Source organism: Eschrichtius robustus, chromosome 3 (assembly GCF_028021215.1).
Source record: "Eschrichtius robustus isolate mEscRob2 chromosome 3, mEscRob2.pri, whole genome shotgun sequence".
Lineage (NCBI taxonomy): Eukaryota > Metazoa > Chordata > Mammalia > Artiodactyla > Eschrichtiidae > Eschrichtius > Eschrichtius robustus.
This window is the reverse complement of record NC_090826.1, coordinates 184,613,574-184,632,802: the sequence shown is the minus strand read 5'-3', so window position 1 is coordinate 184,632,802 and position 19,229 is coordinate 184,613,574. Positions and strand designations below refer to the sequence as shown.

General features: G+C 39.7%; 1 protein-coding gene across 4 annotated transcripts in view; it reads right to left on the bottom strand.

Annotated features, from left to right (window-relative positions):
* The window catches only part of CRB1 (crumbs cell polarity complex component 1), a 275,719-nt gene that overhangs the window by 24,416 nt on the left and 232,074 nt on the right, over positions 1–19,229 (bottom strand). For all 4 annotated transcript variants that reach the window (XM_068541848.1, XM_068541846.1, XM_068541847.1 and 1 more), the window contains 3 exons: positions 16,962–17,868; positions 14,283–14,411; positions 10,705–10,831 (listed from right to left, as the gene is read on the bottom strand). In XM_068541848.1, the coding sequence (XP_068397949.1) occupies positions 10,705–10,831; positions 14,283–14,411; positions 16,962–17,868 (1,163 nt within the window). The remainder of the gene's footprint in view (positions 1–10,704; positions 10,832–14,282; positions 14,412–16,961; positions 17,869–19,229) is intronic.

The window sequence follows — 19,229 nt, the reverse complement described above, 5'->3', positions numbered from 1 at the left end:
GTAATTCTGTTGTTAGACACATCTGCCCACTCCTCAAACACCCTGTCTTCTATTATACAGTCACCTCCCTTTTCCTTCCAGAGGTGTCGCAAACAGTCATAGGCACCAAAGTTTTAGGGTTGAATTGGAAAGAAGTTCCTGTTTGGTTTTCCAAACCATTCTTGATGATGGCTAACATTTTTTATTTTTGCCAATTTGGACCACAATAACAAAGGAACTCCTGTTAATTATCCCTACATCCCCTTCCTAATTGGTGACCTCAAATTCTTCTTTAGCATGAGATTTGGGAATGGAAGACTCTGATGAACCCAAGCTCTGATGTTTCCTATACATTTGGCCTTGAGCAATTCAGGTAACCTCTTTAAGTCTCTATGTATCTTTAAATAAAGATAATGCCTCTCAGAGTGATTATGAGGGGGAAAAACTGGAGTTATTAATGCAAGAGCCTCTCTTAAATTGAAAGCAGTGCTAGTATAGCTGTGCATATCATTTATTCTCAATTTCAATGGAGTCACGTATTCCTTTTCCTTTTCTACCTTTTCACAGCAATTATTTTAGTAGTAGAAAATGTGACAATTTTTAACCTCCCACCAAAGAAAACCACAGGACCAGATGGTTTCACTAGTAAATCCTACCAAACATTTAAAAAAGAATTAACTCCAGACCCCCCTGGCAGTCCAATGGTTAAGACTCCATGCATGCAGTGCAGGGGGTGCGGGTTCGATCCCTGGTCAGGGAACAAATATCCCACATGCCGTGCAGTGCGGCCAAAATAAATAATAATAATTATAAAAAAATTAAAAATATAAAAATAAAGAGAAGAATCGACTCCATTTCTTCTCAAACTTTTCCAAAAAAGTGGAGAGGAGAGAACATATCCAAAATCATTTTATAAGATTAACGTGACCCCAATACCAAAGCCAGACAAAGACACCACAAGAAAAGAAAACTACAGGCCAATATCCTTGCTAAACATCAATGTAAAAACCACAACAAAATACTAAATAAACCAAATCCAACAACATATGAAAAGGACTGTACACCATGACCAGTTAGATTTATCCCAGGGATGCAAGGATGGTTTGACATATGAAAATTAATCAGTGTAATACACCACATTAACAGAATAAAGGGAAAAAAATCACATAATCATCTCAACTGATGCAGAAAAAGCATTTGACAAAACCCAATACCATTTTATGATAAAAACACTCAAAAAACTAGGAATAGAAGAAAATTACCTCAACACAATAAAGTCCGTAAATGAAAAGATCACATACTCAATGGTGAAAAACTGAAAGCTTTCCCTCTCAAATCTGGAAAAAGGCAAGAATTCCCACTCTTGCCACTTCTATTCAGCAGAGTAATGGAAGTCTTAGCTAGAGCAATTAGACAAGAAAAAGATATAAAAGTCTTCCAAATTGGAAATAAGTAAAATTTGTCTGTTTGTAGATGACATATGTAGAAAACTGTAAAAACTCCACAAACAACTTGTAAAACTAATAAACAAAATCAGCAAAGTTGGAGGATACAAAATCAACACACAAAAATCAGTTGAATTTCCATACACAAACAATGAACAACTAATTAGAAAAGGAAATTATTAAAAGAATCCTATGTATAATAGCACCAAAAGAATAATTCACTTAGGAATAAACTTAATCGTGGAGCTGAAAGACTTGTACACTGAAAATTATAAAATATTAATGAAATAAATGAAAGAGGACACAAATTAATGAGAAGACATCCTGTGTTCATGGATTGGAAGAATTAATATTGTTAAAGTGTCCATATCACTTAAAGCTATCTACATATTCAATATAATTCCCATTAAATTCCCAATGACATTTTTTTCAGAAAAAAAAAAAAAAGCTAACATTTATACAGAATCTCAAAGGGCCCTGAGTAGCCAAAACAATTTTAAGAAAAAAGAAGCCTGGAGGCCTCACAAGTTTTGATTTCAAAATATACTACAAAGTAATCAAAATAGTATGGTACTAGAATAAAGACAGGCATATAGACCAATGGAACAGAATGGAGGGCCCAGAAATACACCCTTGGATATATAGTCAGCTGATCTCTGACAAAGGTGCCAAGAATACATTACAGGGAAAGGATGGTCTCTTCTCAACAAATGGTGCTGGGAAAAACAGAAATGCATGTGCAAAAAACTGATATTAGACTCCATCTTACACCATACACAAAAATCGAACTCAAAGTGGATTAAAGACCTAAACATAAGACCTGAAACTGTAAAACTCTTAGAATAAAACATAGGGGAGAAAACCCCTGACGCTGGATTTGGCGATGATTTCATGAACACAATGCCAAAAGCACAGGCAACAAAGGCAAAAATAGACAGGTAGAGCTACATCAAACTTAAGAAGTTCTGCACAGCAAAGGAGACAAACAACAGAGTGAAAAGACAACCTATGAAATTTCCAAGAAAATACTTGCCAACTCTCTTTCTAATAAGGGATTTATATTCAGAATATGTAAGGAACTCCTACAACTCAGTAGTAAAAAAAAAAACAAAAAAACATAAGCTAATTAGAAAAGGGGGGAAGGACATGAATAGACATCAAGCAAGGCATAGCCTCTCAGAGCCTTAGAATCTTCATCTTTTATAGAAAGAAGCTGGACTACATGGTTTACGAGAACTTTTTAACTCTTTTATTCTCTGTTCTGCATTAATAACTCAAAATTCAGGAGAAGCATCCTGGCACTTATCAGGCCCTTCTTATGTGCCAGGTAAAACAATATGAAGTTGCCATGTGCGCAAAATATGCAATTTCATGTGGTTCTGTCTAATACTTCAGTGTCATGTACTTCCGTGTAACGACTGAAAGAGAATTAACTTAATATTCCTTTAGAGGACACCCTACACTTACAATGGAATATTTTTCTAACGTCATGATTTTACCATAAGAGTTAAAAAAGAAAAACACCACCCAAATAAACTTTCCCAGATGCTCTATTTTTCCCCCGGCTATTGCCTTGATTCTATTGCACATCTTGCCTGAAACTGATTGATTGCAGAGCAACGCCAACCTCAAAGTTTGTTCTCAAAAGCATGTGAAGAACAGCACAAGCATCCAGGCCCAGTCCATTCTTGCTATGGATGATAAAGATGCCTTTCAGAGGGTGAATGAGGCAGAACTGATGGTGTTAGTCTTTCAGTTTCAAAGGAAGCAGCATAATAGATTATTGTATCTAAAAATATACTCTTTTTTTTAAAAATTAAAAAAATTAATTAATTAATTAATTAATTTATGGCTGCGTTGGGTCTTTGTTGCTGTGCGCGGGCATCTCACCGTGGTGGCCTCTCCTGCTGCAGAGCACGGGCTCCAGGCACGCGGGCTTCAGTAGCTGTGGCTCGAAGGCTCTACAGCTCAGGCTCAGCAGCTGTGGCGCACGGGCTTAGTTGCTCCGCGGCATGTGGGATCTTCCCGGACCAGGGCTCAAACCCATGTCCCCTGCATTGGCAGGCGGATTCCTAACCACTGTGCCACCAGTGAAGCCCTAAAAATATATTCTTAAGGAAATTTCTCATTGTCAAAAATTTATTCACTATAACAAGGCCCAAGGTGTTAATGATATAAAAATCCCAATCTTCACTCTTAACGAAAGTATCAGGTGATTCTGGTCAGTTACTTGCCCCCTACATCACACTTTCCTCAACTAAAAAATTCAAATGTCATTTCTAAAGCTAGCCTATAATCTTGTTGTTGTGAGTAATATAGATAGGAATGTTGAGAAATTTCCTATGTACAAAGTGCATTAATTGTGCTTAATCAGCTAATCATAGACGCTTAAGAGTGGTCAGGTCCATGCATTGCTCTCAATTAGTGACAAATATTTTCTGCAATATTTATGACATACTGTCACTTAGTTTCTATTTGAATGCTTCCAGGGATGGGAGTTCACTTTGGTGCAAGTCAATGCATTACATTATTGAATAGTTCCAGTGTTAAATTCTTTTCCCTTATGCTGACTTGAAATATTTTTCCTATAAATTCTATTCCTCTGTCTTATTTCTGCTCCCTGTATTAATATAGAAAAAAATCTACTTTTTCATTTTCATGATAACAATTCAAGCATCTGAAGGCAGTTTCATGCTTTCCTTAAGTCTTCTCTTTCTAGAGAAAACATCCCCTATCCTTAGACTGTTTCTAAAATGCCTTTCTCTAGGCCTGGAAGTCATCAAGGTTTTCCTCTGAATGTGGTGCCTGGAAGTAAAACTTATACTTCTGAAGTGACTTGGTCAGTACATAAGTCAGAAGGAAAACAATAACCCTTGTTCTGGGACCAAATGCTTATGGTAATACAGTTTAAGACTAACTTCTTAAAATTATAGTTCCCACTTCTGTTAAGGACAATGTAGCTTCTATTAGACCAACATTTCAGCACTTCACAGAAATAGAAAAAACAATACTAAAATTTGTAGGGAACCTCAAAAGACTCTAATAGCCAAAGCAATCTTGAGAAAGAAGAACAAAGCTGGAGGTGTCACACTTCCTGATTTCAAACTATATTACAGAGCTAGAGTAGTCCCAACAGTATGGTATTGCCATAAAAATGGACACATAGATCAATGGAACAGAATAGAGAGCCCAGAAAAATCCTGCACATATATGGCCAATTAATTTATGACAATGGAGGCAAGAATATAAAATGGAGAAAGAATAATCTCTTCAATAAGTGGTGGTGGAAAAACTGGACAGTTACATGCAAAAGAATGAAACTGGGCCCCTGTCTTATACCATACTGTATTAAATCAACTCAAACTGGATTGAAGACTTGCATGTATAACCTGAAACCATAAAACTCCTAAAAGCATAAAACTTCTAGAAGGAAACATAGGGGGTAAGCTCTAAGACATTGGTGTTGCCAATGGTTTTCTTTGGATTTGACACAAGCAAAAATAAGCAAGTGAGTTTTATATCAAACTGAAAAGCTTCTGCACAGCAAAGGAAGCCATCAACAAAATGAAAAGGGAATCTACAGAATAGAAGAAAATATTTGCAAATGTATATCTGATAAGGGGTTAATATCCAAATTATATAAAGAACTCATACAACTCAATAGAAAAAAAACCCAAACAATCCAATTAACAAATGGACAGAGGATAGGAATAGACATTTTGCCAAAGAAGACACACAAATGATCAAAAAGATAACATGAAAAGATGCTCAACATCACTAATCATTCAGTCAATGCAAATCAAAACCACAATGAGATACCACCTCACACCTGTCAGAATGGCTATCATCAAAATGACAAAAAATAACAAGTGTTAGAGAACATGTGGACAAACGGGAAACCCCCTCATGCACTGTTGGTGGGAATGTAAATTGGTGCAGCCACTATGGAAAACAGCATGGCATTTCCTCAAAAAATTAAAAATAGAACTACCACATAATCCAGCAATTCCACTCATGGGTATTTATCCAAAGGAAATGAAAATAGGATCTTGCAGAGATGAGTGTATTTATATACATACAGTTGACCCTTGAACAATGCGGAGGTTAGGGGTGCCCACCCTCCTCAAAGTAACAAATCTGCGTATAACTTATAGTCGGCCCTCCGTATGTGCCGTTCCTCCATATTCGTGGTTCCTCCATATCCATGGCTCCGCATCCTGGGTGTCAACCAACCTCAGACTCTAGCATTCTATATTTACTATTCAAAAAAAATCCGCATATAAGTGAGTGGACCCTCGCAGTTCAGACCTGTGTTGTTCAAGGTCAACAGTATATATAATGGACTATTATTCAGTCATGAGAATGAAGGAAACCCTGCTATTTGCAACAGCATGGATGGACTTGGAGGGCATTATGCCAAGTGAAGCAAGTCAGACAGAAAAAGACAAACACCGTATGATCTCACTCATATATGGAATCTAAAAACATTGAACTCAAAGAAGCAGAGAGCAGAATGGTGGCTGCCAGGGGCTGAGGAGTGGGGAAAACGGAGAGATGCTGGTCAAAGGGTACAAACTTACAGTTATAAGATGAATAAGTTCCAGGGATCTAATGTACACCATGGTGACCATATATAGTTAATAATACTGTATTATTGAAAGTTGCTAAGAGGGAGGATCTTAAATATTCTCACCACAAAAAAGAAATAGTAATCATGTGATGTGATGGAGGTGTTAGCTAATGCTAAGGTGGTCATCATTTTGCAAAATACAAGTGTATCAAACCAACACACTGGACACCCTAAACTTACAGGATGTTATATGTTAATTATATCTCAACAAAGCTGGAAAAATACTAAAAAAATACAAGTGAACAAATACAAAAATACAAAAAAAATAATACAGATATGGAGAATAAAATGCAAAAGTTCAATAGATCTATAATAAGACTCCCAAATGTATACTCCCAGCTTGCCATGTCTCTTGAACTTCAGACTGGCATATTCACACTAACTAGTAATTGTACTTGGATAGTCCATTGACCTTACATGTATTCATTTATTCAATTAACAAAATTTTAAAAAATAAGATTCACCAAATTTAACTTTTCATGTACTCAGATCTACAGCTTCTCCCAAACAATCATAAGATCTTACTGCTTCAAACTTTGTTAAATGAAGCCCTTTCTCTACATCCCGTTTCACTATAGAAGGTAGCTCAAAGTGCCCTGCCTTTTTGTCTGTACCACTGCAACAGCCTCCTAAATGTGTCTTTATGGGTCCAGTCTTGCCCTGCTTTGAATCCATTCTCTCCCTAGAAGCCCAAGTAATCTTCTAAAGTGCAAGCGTAATCATGTCACCTCTCTGTTTGAACCCTATCAAAGACTCTCCATTGCTCTTAGGAAGAAAAGCCTAGGTCCCTGACACGGCTTCCGAGGACTCACTTCCGCCGACTCTGCAGCCTCAGGCTTACTCCGCCCCCCCCCCCCGCCCCCCGCCCACTTCACGCGGCCACACCGCACACCTCTGCAGCCCCTTCTGCTGACATGCCCCCCGCTATTCCAGCCCTCCTGACACAACCTCACGTCTGTTCGCCTTTGAATCTCAGCTTAGGCTTTGGGACTTTCTTTGACCTTCTGCCTTTAAGACTGGGCAAAAATGCCCCTCCTCTGTGCTCTTCTAGAGCTGGCACTAAGTTCCATCCTAACACGGACCCAGGAACTCTCCTCCTCTGTTGACCTACATCCTCTATGACAGCGGTCCCCAACCTTTTTGGCACCAGGGACCCATTTCGTGGAAGACAATTTTTCCACTGACCCCGGAGGACGGGTGTGGGGTGGGGGTGAAGGGGGATGGCTCAGGCAGTAATGCCAGTGATGGGGGGATGGCTCGGGCGATAATGTGAGCGACGGGGAGCGGCAGGTGAAGCTTCAGCTCACCTGTCCACCGCTCACCTCCCACTGGGCAGCCAGGCTCCTAACAGGCTGTGGACCGGTACCAGGGTTGGGGACCCCTGCTCTACAAGACCCTCAACTTACGGGCAAGTGCTGTGTCTAATCTACAGTTGTAGTCTCAGTACCTAGTCCAGGGCACAGCACATAGTGGTATTCATCAGATATTTGTTGAATAAATCAAAAGACTAAAGTAGAGAAATGAAATTAGTCCGTGTTAGTAATAATTTTGGTAATTGAGAATAATTTTCGTATTGCTTTCACTGGTTTTCTTCCTAAATCACTAAACTCAAATTTTATGTGTAACCATTTCTAGAAGAGGCCCCATTTAAATTTTGCGAAATTAAAGCTGAGTAACTTCTGCTTTAAAACTCAGACATGGCAAAAGGATCTTTAAATACAATTTAGTGAAGAATTTGGAAGGTGAGAGATACTGGTTGCCCTTAGACTGAAAAAAATTATGTATTTATAAAAGGCTTATCACAGTCCCTGGCACAGAGAAGGTTCTTGATAGTGTTAAGTGAATTTGTCTTTCTGTGCTGTCAAAACACTAATTTCTCCAAACCTCCCTGTTTTCTCAACTTCCCTGCTCTCCAAAAAGGAGGGTGATAAAAACCACTCCCCATGTACACACACACAGAAGGAAGAGGCATGGCCAAAGATGGAGATATAGCCTTGTTTAGTTCAAATATTGAACCTTAAAAGAGAACAAAATAAAAAAAATTTAAATTCAACTACTATAGGTTATGCTTCAGAAATGGAGTCTAGAGGAGTTTGTGTGAATTTCTGTCACTCAGGTGAGACGGCCCCTCCTCAGAGCCAAGTTAACTATGGCTAGCGCTGGTGGGGACGATGCAAATCAATAGTAAGAATAATTGAGGATGTCATCAATACTAGAATTACAACTAGAGGAATACCTGCCACAGAGGGAAAGTATCAATACATGGAACTTTGACCTTGACTGCCGCAGGTGTTTACCTGCAGTAACACATCAGGGGAAAGAGACCACAATTCAGGGTGATCAGCATAGGTACTTCTGTGTTCATTATGTGGGGTGTGTGTGTGTGTGTGTGTGTGTGTGTGTGTGTGCGTGTGCATGCACGCGCCTGGCTTGTGGACATCTTAACGTGCAAGACACAGTCAAGCCAAATGAAGACAGTTATCAGAGGATGAGGAGTAGAGATACAGAAACAATGGTTTTATTTTTCTGTGCAAATGTGCAAAAGCCACAGTCACACACAATGCAATTGAAAATACAGAAGAAGACAGAGAAAAGGGAGTGTTTTTAAGTCAGCTATGACAAGACATTGGAAAACAGAAAAGCAACTACTGACAATTACAGTGACAACAGAGGCATCAGAATTGTACAGAGAAAGAGATGGTGAGTGATTCTTAAATATATTTGGAAGGAAACATGTTACATTTGGAATGACTTATACGTATAGAATTACGGATATGCCCAATGGGAGCAAATGTGAAAACTGTACACGTGGTCTTTGGCTGTATCAATTTTATGCTTACTTAAGATAATCTGGGAATGCAAATATTGATGGGAAGGTTTTCCCCATGTCTCTTGCCATGAAATCTAGCTTTGGAACAGATCAGCTGAGATGGCAGGATGGCACGTACTGTGTGGAGGCGAGGGGAGCGGGGAGTAGAAAGGAAAGACTTCAACATGAGTCTCTCCCAGTTAAGCGCCTGCCAGCACTCCACAGGATAAATTTGCTGCATAAAATCCTCTATTATTGTTGAAAAATAAAACTGAAGATATTTCTTTTGCTTTTATAGTATACTACTTCGTAATTCTGATTTCATGGTATAGTTAAGTTTACCTTGGTAATTTCCACAGAAAAACAAATTTCTTAAAACAATTGGAACTAAATGAGTATTGGATATCACACAGTGGATAAATTACCCTCACATTTTCAAACCAGGGCAGCTCCTAAAGACACAAGCACATTTACAAAATGATATTTGGTGGGCCATTGTTATTATAGTTGCTTTCTAAATTAATTCATAGGATCAAATTATTTTCCCTTTAAATGAACACAGATAATGGCTCCTTTGGAAGGAATATCCACACAAAGATATTTAGCATAAATGATAACATGCAGTGTGGAAGCAATAAAACTATTAGCAAATAAAGTTATTTTCTAATTACTATTTTATATACTCTAAGCAAGAATATATTAATCTTTGCATATCTTATTAATTTACTTTGTAGATCTGTCATTTCAGGTATTTATTTCTTTAAAAAGTCATAATGCCAAATATACTTTGATTACAATAGGTACTATGCTTTTTTTCTCAGATAGTTGAAGAGGATAAATTTACTTGCAAATTTTAGAAAAATATGCCTCCAAGAAATTCAAGTTTTATAATTTACATTTTTAGTGTATGCATATCTAATAATGCTTATTTCTTTACTGAATATGCATTGAAAAGCAATTGAGATTAGTCCATTTGATAGAAATGTCAATAAGCTCATAAATCTATAAGCAATTAACAAAAAGTTATTATTTGGATAGAAAATATTGTAGGAAAAAGAAATGGAGAAAGGTTTTATCTGTCATTTTTTCTGAGGAAGGAAGGTTTTTATGGAATTGTAAATTATACTGGTGAGGTATATAACTTGAGAATTGATACCAATTGTATCACAAAATTTTCTTTCTAGATTTTGAGGGATTTCATGGAATTTCCCACTTTCTCTTTATATATATTTTTTAACTTACCAGAGAACTGGCAACACGTCATCTGAATAGCTTGTATAAGAGCATAGATGGATATAAATAGTTTAATCAGGAATTTTCAAATTGTCATGTCATGAATAATAGATAGGAATGAAAGAACATAAATGACTGAGGATGAGGGCGAATGAGGGCAACTTATATTGTAAAAGTACACACAAGAATGGGGTGTGGGAGAAAGTTGTTTCTTACTGCAGTGGTCATCCAAATACAGAAGCGCTAAGAATGATGGCATATTTGTACTAAATACTCTCAACAGTGAGATGTTTCTGCTCATATTAAGAACAATTCTTTTTTTGCATTTAGAGCCGGAATAGGTAAATATTTGACATACTCATAAAGTGCTTGCAATATGCTTAAAATAGTCCTTGAATTTATTTTAATTTTCAAGATGGTTTTTATTTAAAGGCATCTCTTGAAATTCATGGCTTTAAAGTTTGGGAATGTTCACAGGTACGTCAATAATCATCCTGTTCACCCCACTCGACCACGGGCTCATCATTCATGCGCAGAATGAGGTAAGAAAGAAGCTGGAAGAGGTTCTGCCAGAGCAGGAGGGAGACATAGAAGGAGAGGCCGCTTACGTCCAGCTCACAGCGCGTGCCGGCGAAGGCCAAATCACAGACGCACTGGAACTTGTTCAGCAAGTCGTGGCACTGGCCTCCATTGAGGCAGGGATCGGAGGCACACTCATCAATGTCCTTTTCACACCTTGAAAACAGAAACAGCAGAAACCCGGGCCCCAGTTCAATAAATTGGCTGTGAAATGAATGGGGAGGGAGAACGCTGGCCTGATCCACATAGAACAGCGCGGTGTAATTGACCAGTCCCCATGCCCTTTGTTGTATATGCTTGATAATGTGGGAGATAATCTTCAAAATTCCTTTCACAAATTTTTCTTTTAATGAAAATAATTTGTACACACACACACACACACACACACACAGTTAATTAGAAAGAGAAAACAGGTGCAAATGTCTAGAAACCAAGACAAAATGGGGCCATGCATAAGTCAATTTCTCCCTCTAGAGTGTTAGTGTCGTTGCCACCTTATAAAAGTTCAGTTTATTGGGGTACACGGGGACCAGGAGAGTGAGCTGTAGTTTTTCAACCTAGCGTCTACAGAGCAGACCTCCACTGAAGCTGTGAGAATTCTAATGCATCAGTGCCCCCAGGCGAAGGGGTAAAGCCCCTCAGAAACAGAAAAATGTATTTGGTTTATGCTGGGAGATTTGGGATTATTATCCTTGGGAAACCCATTTTTAACCAAAAGCCAAAATAGGTAATTAGAAGCTTACACTTGCTAATAAATCAGTTTCATAGCTAAGTGTAATTCTTGCATGTTCAGGTAGAATGATTTTCAAAAGCCAAATTTTCCAAAAACCAGTGATATCAGTTCTAAGGTAAACAGAAACTTTCCTCTTCCCCGGGACACTGTCATTTTCCCCCTAATTTTCCATGAACTACTACGTGTTTTACCCAATCACTCCCCAATCACTCATTGAGTAGATATTTATTTAGCACTTACCATGTGCCAAACCCCACTGCTAGGCCTTGGGATAGACGGGTAACTGAGGCGTCTTTCTTACTTTGGGAAATTCATACAAAACCTCAGCTTCGGGAATCTCTACAGAGCAGCTCACAAGGTTGAAGTCCACTGTAAACAATTTTTCATTCCCCACCTCCTAAGAGGTAAGCGTGCATGCCTGGGTCATCCACTAATCCCTAGGCTCAAACTGAAGGGATGAGGTGGAAGGTTGGGCAGGGCCAACCCAAGGCATAAAGGGAAAAAGATTTCTTCCCAGAAAAACAGCTCCTTATCCCCTTAGATACCAAGCATAGCTGAGGCATTTTGTTTTCCTTTTTTGGCTTAGGCCTCTGGGCTGGAAGGAGGCTCCTCTGATTAGACCAGAGCATGACGTGGCGGTCCGAGGGAGCCTGCCGAGGACTGCCTGCCCTGGGTGGGCCAGAGTGTTCACGGCATCCATCACGCGCAGCCTGCCAGGGGGACAGCACGGAGCTGGAGGTCTCACCCGACAGAGGAGAAGGCAGTTGGTTAGAGGACAGCTTTTCAATATCTCTGGACTTTATGGAAGTCACATCCCCCTAGGCCTTGGGAGACTGCCCAGTATTTTCTAGCTTTCCTCCAGCTATTCTTTCTCTGTTTCTTATCTACTTCTCTTTTGAGCTGAACAGTGCAACATATACACACAATCATTATAAACATTATTGGAGCTTTCATTAGAGGTTATGAATAGGTAGAAAATCAAAACAAATAAATCCATTGGCATCCAGTGCATTAACTAATGACGGAGAAGGACTTTGAAAGCACAGAATCCATGGGACATGTGTTCACTATTTTAGAAATCCATTTTCAGTAAAGAAGTTTATCCGGATGAGAAGACTCCTGGGAGAGGAACAGAAACGCTGAGCTTCCTTTTCGTACCACATTTCAAGTCAACAATTTGAATTTAAATGCCAGATCCCTCTCTTTTTTTTAAAACAAATAAAACGTTGGAGGAAAGGGAAATGTTTGTTGTAAATAGGAATAAGGTGTGAGTAGTGGAGAAAAATAAGCCAAGGCTTTGAATGAGTTCTATGCATTGGCCATTAAACATTAATGTGCCATTAAGCATTAAATGGTGACATTGAAGGCTGGAGGTAACCAGCACTTAAATATATAGTTAAAGTGTTGTTCAAATTTTAGGACAAGAAAATCTTTGCAGTGTTTTTGATATATGTGGAATTGGAGGCCAACCGAATGGTCTCTGGGTTAATAATACGGTGCAATGAAAAGTGGGACGTGACTCTAGGCTGCACACCTCCGTGCACGTGGATACTTGGACCGCCTGTGCCGCTTAGAGCCAGCCACTGAGAGCAAGCCGTGATGGCAAGAGCTGGCTAGCCTTGTCATTCAATGTCGGAGGGAAAAATGCAGGTGTGGCCGAGATTGCCTGCTGTTTTGTAAACCTGGCAAAAGAGCTGTATCTCTGTGGTGCCCAAAGAACTGGTTGAAAAAAAGAAAATTCAAATTAATCCAAACTCTAGTTGTTGTGGAGCAAAAATATACCCATTATTTTATTAACTACTCTTCTGGGGAAAATTAATTCAGTCGAGATCTCTTTGTCCAATGTGTTGGACTTGAATTGATCTAATTTGTTCGGAGGAAGTTTGATCAGAGATCAGTATTATCTTACCCTGGATGATACATGAGATGGAGGAGAACTCTTTTCCTTTTCTTTTAAGTGTTGCAAGTAAAGATTTAGTCATACATTTATGCCAGCACATCTACAGGTGAGCAGAGGCTTTGAAGGCAGTGCGACCTTGCAGCAGCACGTGTCTGGATTGGCACCTGACCTGTCACTTAACCTCTTGGCTTCCGTTTACACAAATGCACAATGGAAATAATAACAATGAGAGACAATAATAACAGTAACAATAATAACAATTTGTCCGGTGCCTGGCATAGCACTAGAAAAAAATGGCTAAGTATCTGTTACCTGCTGTTATAGTATCTCTACCTTGTAGAGCCCCAGTTTGTTACTATTCTGGGAACATTGATCCCCTTGGGAATCCGATAAAAGCTACGGAATATGTACCTTCTTGCACTTGCCCTCACCTCGGCCAGTCAAATGCATATGCAAATTTGCCTGCATGTTCAGCAAGTCACAGACCGAAACCAGTGATCAAACCCCATACCGACAATCCCGGCATTAGGTACCGCAGAGCTGAAGGGTTTCTTTGGGAAAGGTAGATTCATCTGGATAAAGTGTGTATACTTTTAGGGTTGAAGGTAATTCTAGGGGCAATCTTTAAGGTTTATTACATTTTACCTTCACCAACAACCGTGTTTGCATCATGTACTAGAGTTAGTGGGACAGAAACATACATCCAGAAGTACCTCTAAGAATAAACAGTATCACATTTTACCGTTTTCGAAGACATATTTCCTTAGTTAAGTCTTGGCTAAAAAAGTGTTCTTGACTTTGACCTAAACTATAATTTTTCTTCTTTTTTATTGTTTGTCTCTGTCCAGACCTATATTTCAGCATGGATTTTCCTATGGGAACTGAGATGAAAAATTAGAGGAGAAATAAACTTTGCATAATCTCGCTGTTGTTCAGCCCAGACTTTTCTCCTATAAAGCTCTGCTGCGACTCACCATTCCCCAGTGAAACCCGGCCAGCACACACATTTTACTTCACCCTGGACCTCTGAGCAGTTGCCGCCGTTATAGCACGTGAGGTTGGTCTTCTCATTCCCACAGACTGCTGAGGGTAATCGGGTGTATCTAGAGAGAAAAGTAAGAGCCACACTGCTCATCTTGCGCATTTCATTTATGAAAACGTTTTAGAAAAGTTCATGTATATAGTCAATGCCAAACTAACTAGGTACTCAGGCTGGCTGAGCCACAAATGCTTAACTGTGCTGTTTTGTTCCAGAATCACCTTCTCAGTCCACAGCTCCTGCTGGAGGCCTGCGCTGTATGGAGCATGGCTATCCGTCTTCCACTGCTACCCAGTGCTCGTTCGTGAGATAAGATCTAGGCTGGGGGTGGCAATAAATTTAGCGCCGGAAAGAAACTTGCTATAGCTAGGCCAGAGGAAAATTGCATCTCTATAAAGGCCAGGAGAGAAAGGACAGGACTCTGGTACCCAAGCCCTCATGTGATTTCTCCGTTGCCTTTCACAGCTGAACTCCAGTTGCCCTGCCAACACTTGCTGCCCCCATCTAATAACTCACAGCTCAGCAGAATGCAAGCCAAGTGCTGTCCAGGAGGTTTGTACACGGCACTCAGTGGTGACCACATGTGAATTCTGAGCTTGGCTCTTTTGTTTATCAACAGAGCTGTATATATTAAGGAATCCTTATAAGGGGCAGAACAAATTGTTAGAAGCTAAGCAGAACTTTACTGTGTGATAAAATCCAGTGGTGTGAAAGGACTGGTTAAAAAGATTTTATGGTGCTCAGGTCCTTCGACCCACTGTGCATGTTACGCATGGAATTGGATACATAGTCAACATTCAGGAAATATCAGATGAATTTAATTTGTCCTTCTGTGCGCGCTGCAGCTAATATGGAGAAACCGGTCTATATGATGTTAAGTGTGTCTCTTCCCACAAGAGCTAATCAATTCGACTTTAAAAAGAAAATATCGTAAGGACTTTTCAAAGGAGCCAAAAGTGTCAACCAGCGTTGAAAGAGGTCAATTAGCAATGCAAATATGAAGCTTTGTATACATCAAATGTTCAATAAACAATTTTGAATCTCATTACAAAGTACTTTTAAATCAAAACTTTAATCTTTGAAAACTTGACTTTGATGAATCAGGCAGAAAAAATACTGGAGCACTGGTTACTGGGGCATATATGTTTATTTTACTTATCCAAAGTCACCATGGCAGTACTATTAATTTTGATCCTGAATGTCTTTTGCTTTTAAGCATTCAGATTACCTGTTGGCAAATGAGTCGGTTAACTCATGAGAAGTGACATTTTATTGGAATGTCAACACTCAGCACCTAACCCTGTGTCATGCCTTCACAGACTCTGAACAGCAATAAATGTTACGGAGACAAATACATCTTCTTATAGGTCTGGCTACATATTCTGTCTACTAGGAGATTCATCCAGTGAAGGTACCACTTCTGAATTAGTGTAATGTCTGCAGGCTGCCAGCCAACTCCAGGCCTTCCCGCCCACGTTCTGGAATCTATTTCTTGCTAGAAATAACCGTCTCACGTGCCTATAACAACTCAATTGTTTAGTGAATTCAAAACAAGTATAAGTTATAAAAACAATAATGAATTCTACTTACATACAAATACTAAAGCAGTGTGACTTGGCAGGAAAATACTCATTCCTGTTTCTATTTATATTACATGAAACGGATATGACTGCCAGAACTAAGCTTTATAGTTTTAGAAAAAACTGTGAAATGCTTTGAAATGGGCAAAAGAGATCACTGGGTATTCTTTCAATGGAATGCTGGGTGTTATATAAAAGACCCTCTAAGATTATCTGATTTTTCTAATGTGTATGACTCAGGTTTTCTTTACCAAGCTAGTTCACAACTCTGTAAGTTGCAGAAAATTATAGTAATACTAATGGATCTTGTTCACTGAAGTGCAAATGAATTTGAAGCGATACAGTCAATTGTCACACTGTAGAAATAGTGTGGTTCAAATACTAATTTTGTTGCCCTATAGGCTATTACACAATTTTGCATTTATTGGTAAATTCATTTCCTCATCCCTATTTACAAGTGTGTATATATATTATATGGACATATTTATGTATATGATTAGATTATCCTTTGACATTTTGATTTTTATCTTACTGGTTCCCTCATTAATTAATGACAAAGTCATCAAAACGTTCATTCTGAGAGTCATGATTTCACCTTTTTGAAATTATACTTTAACATAGTCTTTTCAGAATTATATGAGTTTACCTGCCTGAAATACCCCAGAGCATTCTCTTAGGGGTAGGAGTCATGCTTCCTCCAACAATACTAAAATTCAGCTCTTGCATTTGTTGTAAATGTTATTTGTTTCCTGAGGCCTTAAGGCTGTCAGACTCTGGGGCTGTAGTTCCTGAGACATTCTAACAGAGATGACTGAGAAAACATTTTGCTCAAAGTCTGGTCCAAACCCTGCCCTTCCTCTTTGTAGAACATGCCAGCAGGTGAGATCCTGTCTTCGCTAGACCAAACTGTGATGGCCGTTGACTGTCACCCCCTGCTCAGCACAGCCTGTATGTTCACACCTGGGCGGAGAGCTTTCCAGCTTGAAGATGTAGAACACAGCTCGAAACACACTTTATGTGGATATTATGCTCACCTGCAGAATCTTCCTGTGAAATTTCCAGGACAGCGGCAAGAATAGCCACTGGCGTTACTGACGCAGGTGGCCCCGTTTGCACACAGGTGACTCTGGCAATTGTCTACATCTGATTCACAGTTCACACCGGTGTAGCCAGGCTCACACCTGCAGCGATAGCCTGCAGCTCTGTCGGAGCAGTTGCCATGGATACAGGGGTTTGAAAGGCATTCATCAATGTCGAGTTCACAGTGTGCCCCTGACCATCCCACAGGACAGGTGCAGTGATGAGAACTGTACGTGTCTTCACAACGTCCTCCATGCGAGCAGGGGTCGGAATTGCAGGCGTTTAACTGCAAACAGCCAGTAACCACTGGATGTATAGAGATTTTGAGAAACTGCTCCTCCTGAGGTTTACTAATGAAACCATGAACATTTTCAAAGTAAGAGAGATAAATGCCACTGATTTCTATTGTACTTAGACACCCTCGCAGGCCCTGCGTGTTGTCACTAGCTCGCTCACCCACATAAATGTTTATATCATCCTTCAGGAAGTTGAGACTCCCAGTAGCAACTGCGCTGGTCACAAGAGGTGTTCGTTGGTCCACTTGCATTTGCCACCTGGAAGCCTGGGCCCGTGGGTCTGTCATGGAGAGAGTCACTTGGTGCCACATGCCATCATTCACTGACTGCAGACTTGTCAGGCTCAGCATGTAAAAACTGTTGCCACTTTGCAGCTGAAATAATAACTGGGAATCCTGAATGCTAATATTAAGGAATTCAGGCTCCTTCTCTGCGTGCAATATGATCGCATTTGCGTCCCTTGTTCTGAAACCAAATGTGATATTGGTGAGTGCTCTGGTAATATTCCCATTGCTCCTGAATAATATCTCACTGCTTTGTCCATTAAAAACAGCATTTGCGATACCTAAAGAGAGAAGGCAACGCCAATCAGAAACTTTACTAAATCTGTAATGTTTGCCTAATTACCTTTACTGACATTAATGATCATCACGTTACTACCGTCATGTATGGATTGTTTGATATAGGCTAGGCACTCTGTTAGTTGCTTTTATATTATTTTTAATACGAAGTTCTCGAATACAGGTTCATTATTATTATCATCTCTATTTTACGGAAGAAGAAATTGAGACTCACAGAGGTTAAGTAATTTTCTCACGGTCAAGTGGCTAAGAGATAATTAAGCCAGAATGTCAAACCTGGGTGGTCAGATGCCAAAACCCAAATCATGAATTTCTTTTCCACTGAAATGCAGTAGCTTCTAATGTTATTTTACAGCTGCTCCCACAAATAAAGCATTGGTTACTCATTTTACACATAAAGAAATCAAGCACAAAGAACTCACAAGTCTAGCTATAAACTGGGCCTCAAGTGACACAGTTAATTAACAGTGGAGTCTGGCTTCTGAGTAAGCTGACCGGGAGGCACTTAAAAGTAGCATTCTACATGACTGATTTACTACCTGGCAAACTCCAGTTATGTGCCGAGTTACCAATCTGTGCCTAACTCCAAGTAGCATCCTGTGGCTGGGCGAAATTATACAACCGTACCCTCTGCCCTAATACACGCCCGCATACGTGTGACCACATGGGACCACAGCACTTTTGGGCAATCTTATTGCATTTTTCTGTTAGACTGTTTTTCCAATTCCACAAGATCACTCGTTCACAGCTTGCTTTATCTCTTAAAATATCTAACCCTATCTGTTTATGATCTCCTTTGTCACTTTCTTGAGAAAACAGGAGAAAGAAGAACTGCTTCAATTTCCCACCTAATCTGTAAACCTAACAAATCTGGATCCACTCTGCTTTCCATGTGTTATAATGATTGCATTGTCCTTATTCTCATCTGTACAATAATAGAAAAAAGATCTCCTGTTCTCTGCCCCTGGTTCCTGACACAGGGCTTCTAAAACCCTGGTAAATTCCTAAGTGATAAGAACGTTGCACAGGGAGCATCTTTGTTCTAATGAGACAACGACTCTGGGTGGGCTCCTGGATGGAGCCTGGATGCAGGCTGGTCATCAGGAAAACCAAGCCATGATTAGAAGCTTGAAATTGTCAGCCCCAGCCCATCCTCTGGAGAAGGAAGAGTGCAGAAAACGGAGTTAATAGTTGGTCACGCTTACATAAGGAAGCCTCCATAAAATCCCAAAAGCATGGGGTTCAGAGAGCTTCCAAGTTGTTAAACATACCCACGCTGGAATGGTCATGCACCCCAACTCCTCGGGACAGAAGCTCCTACACTGGGGACCCTCCCAGACCTCGC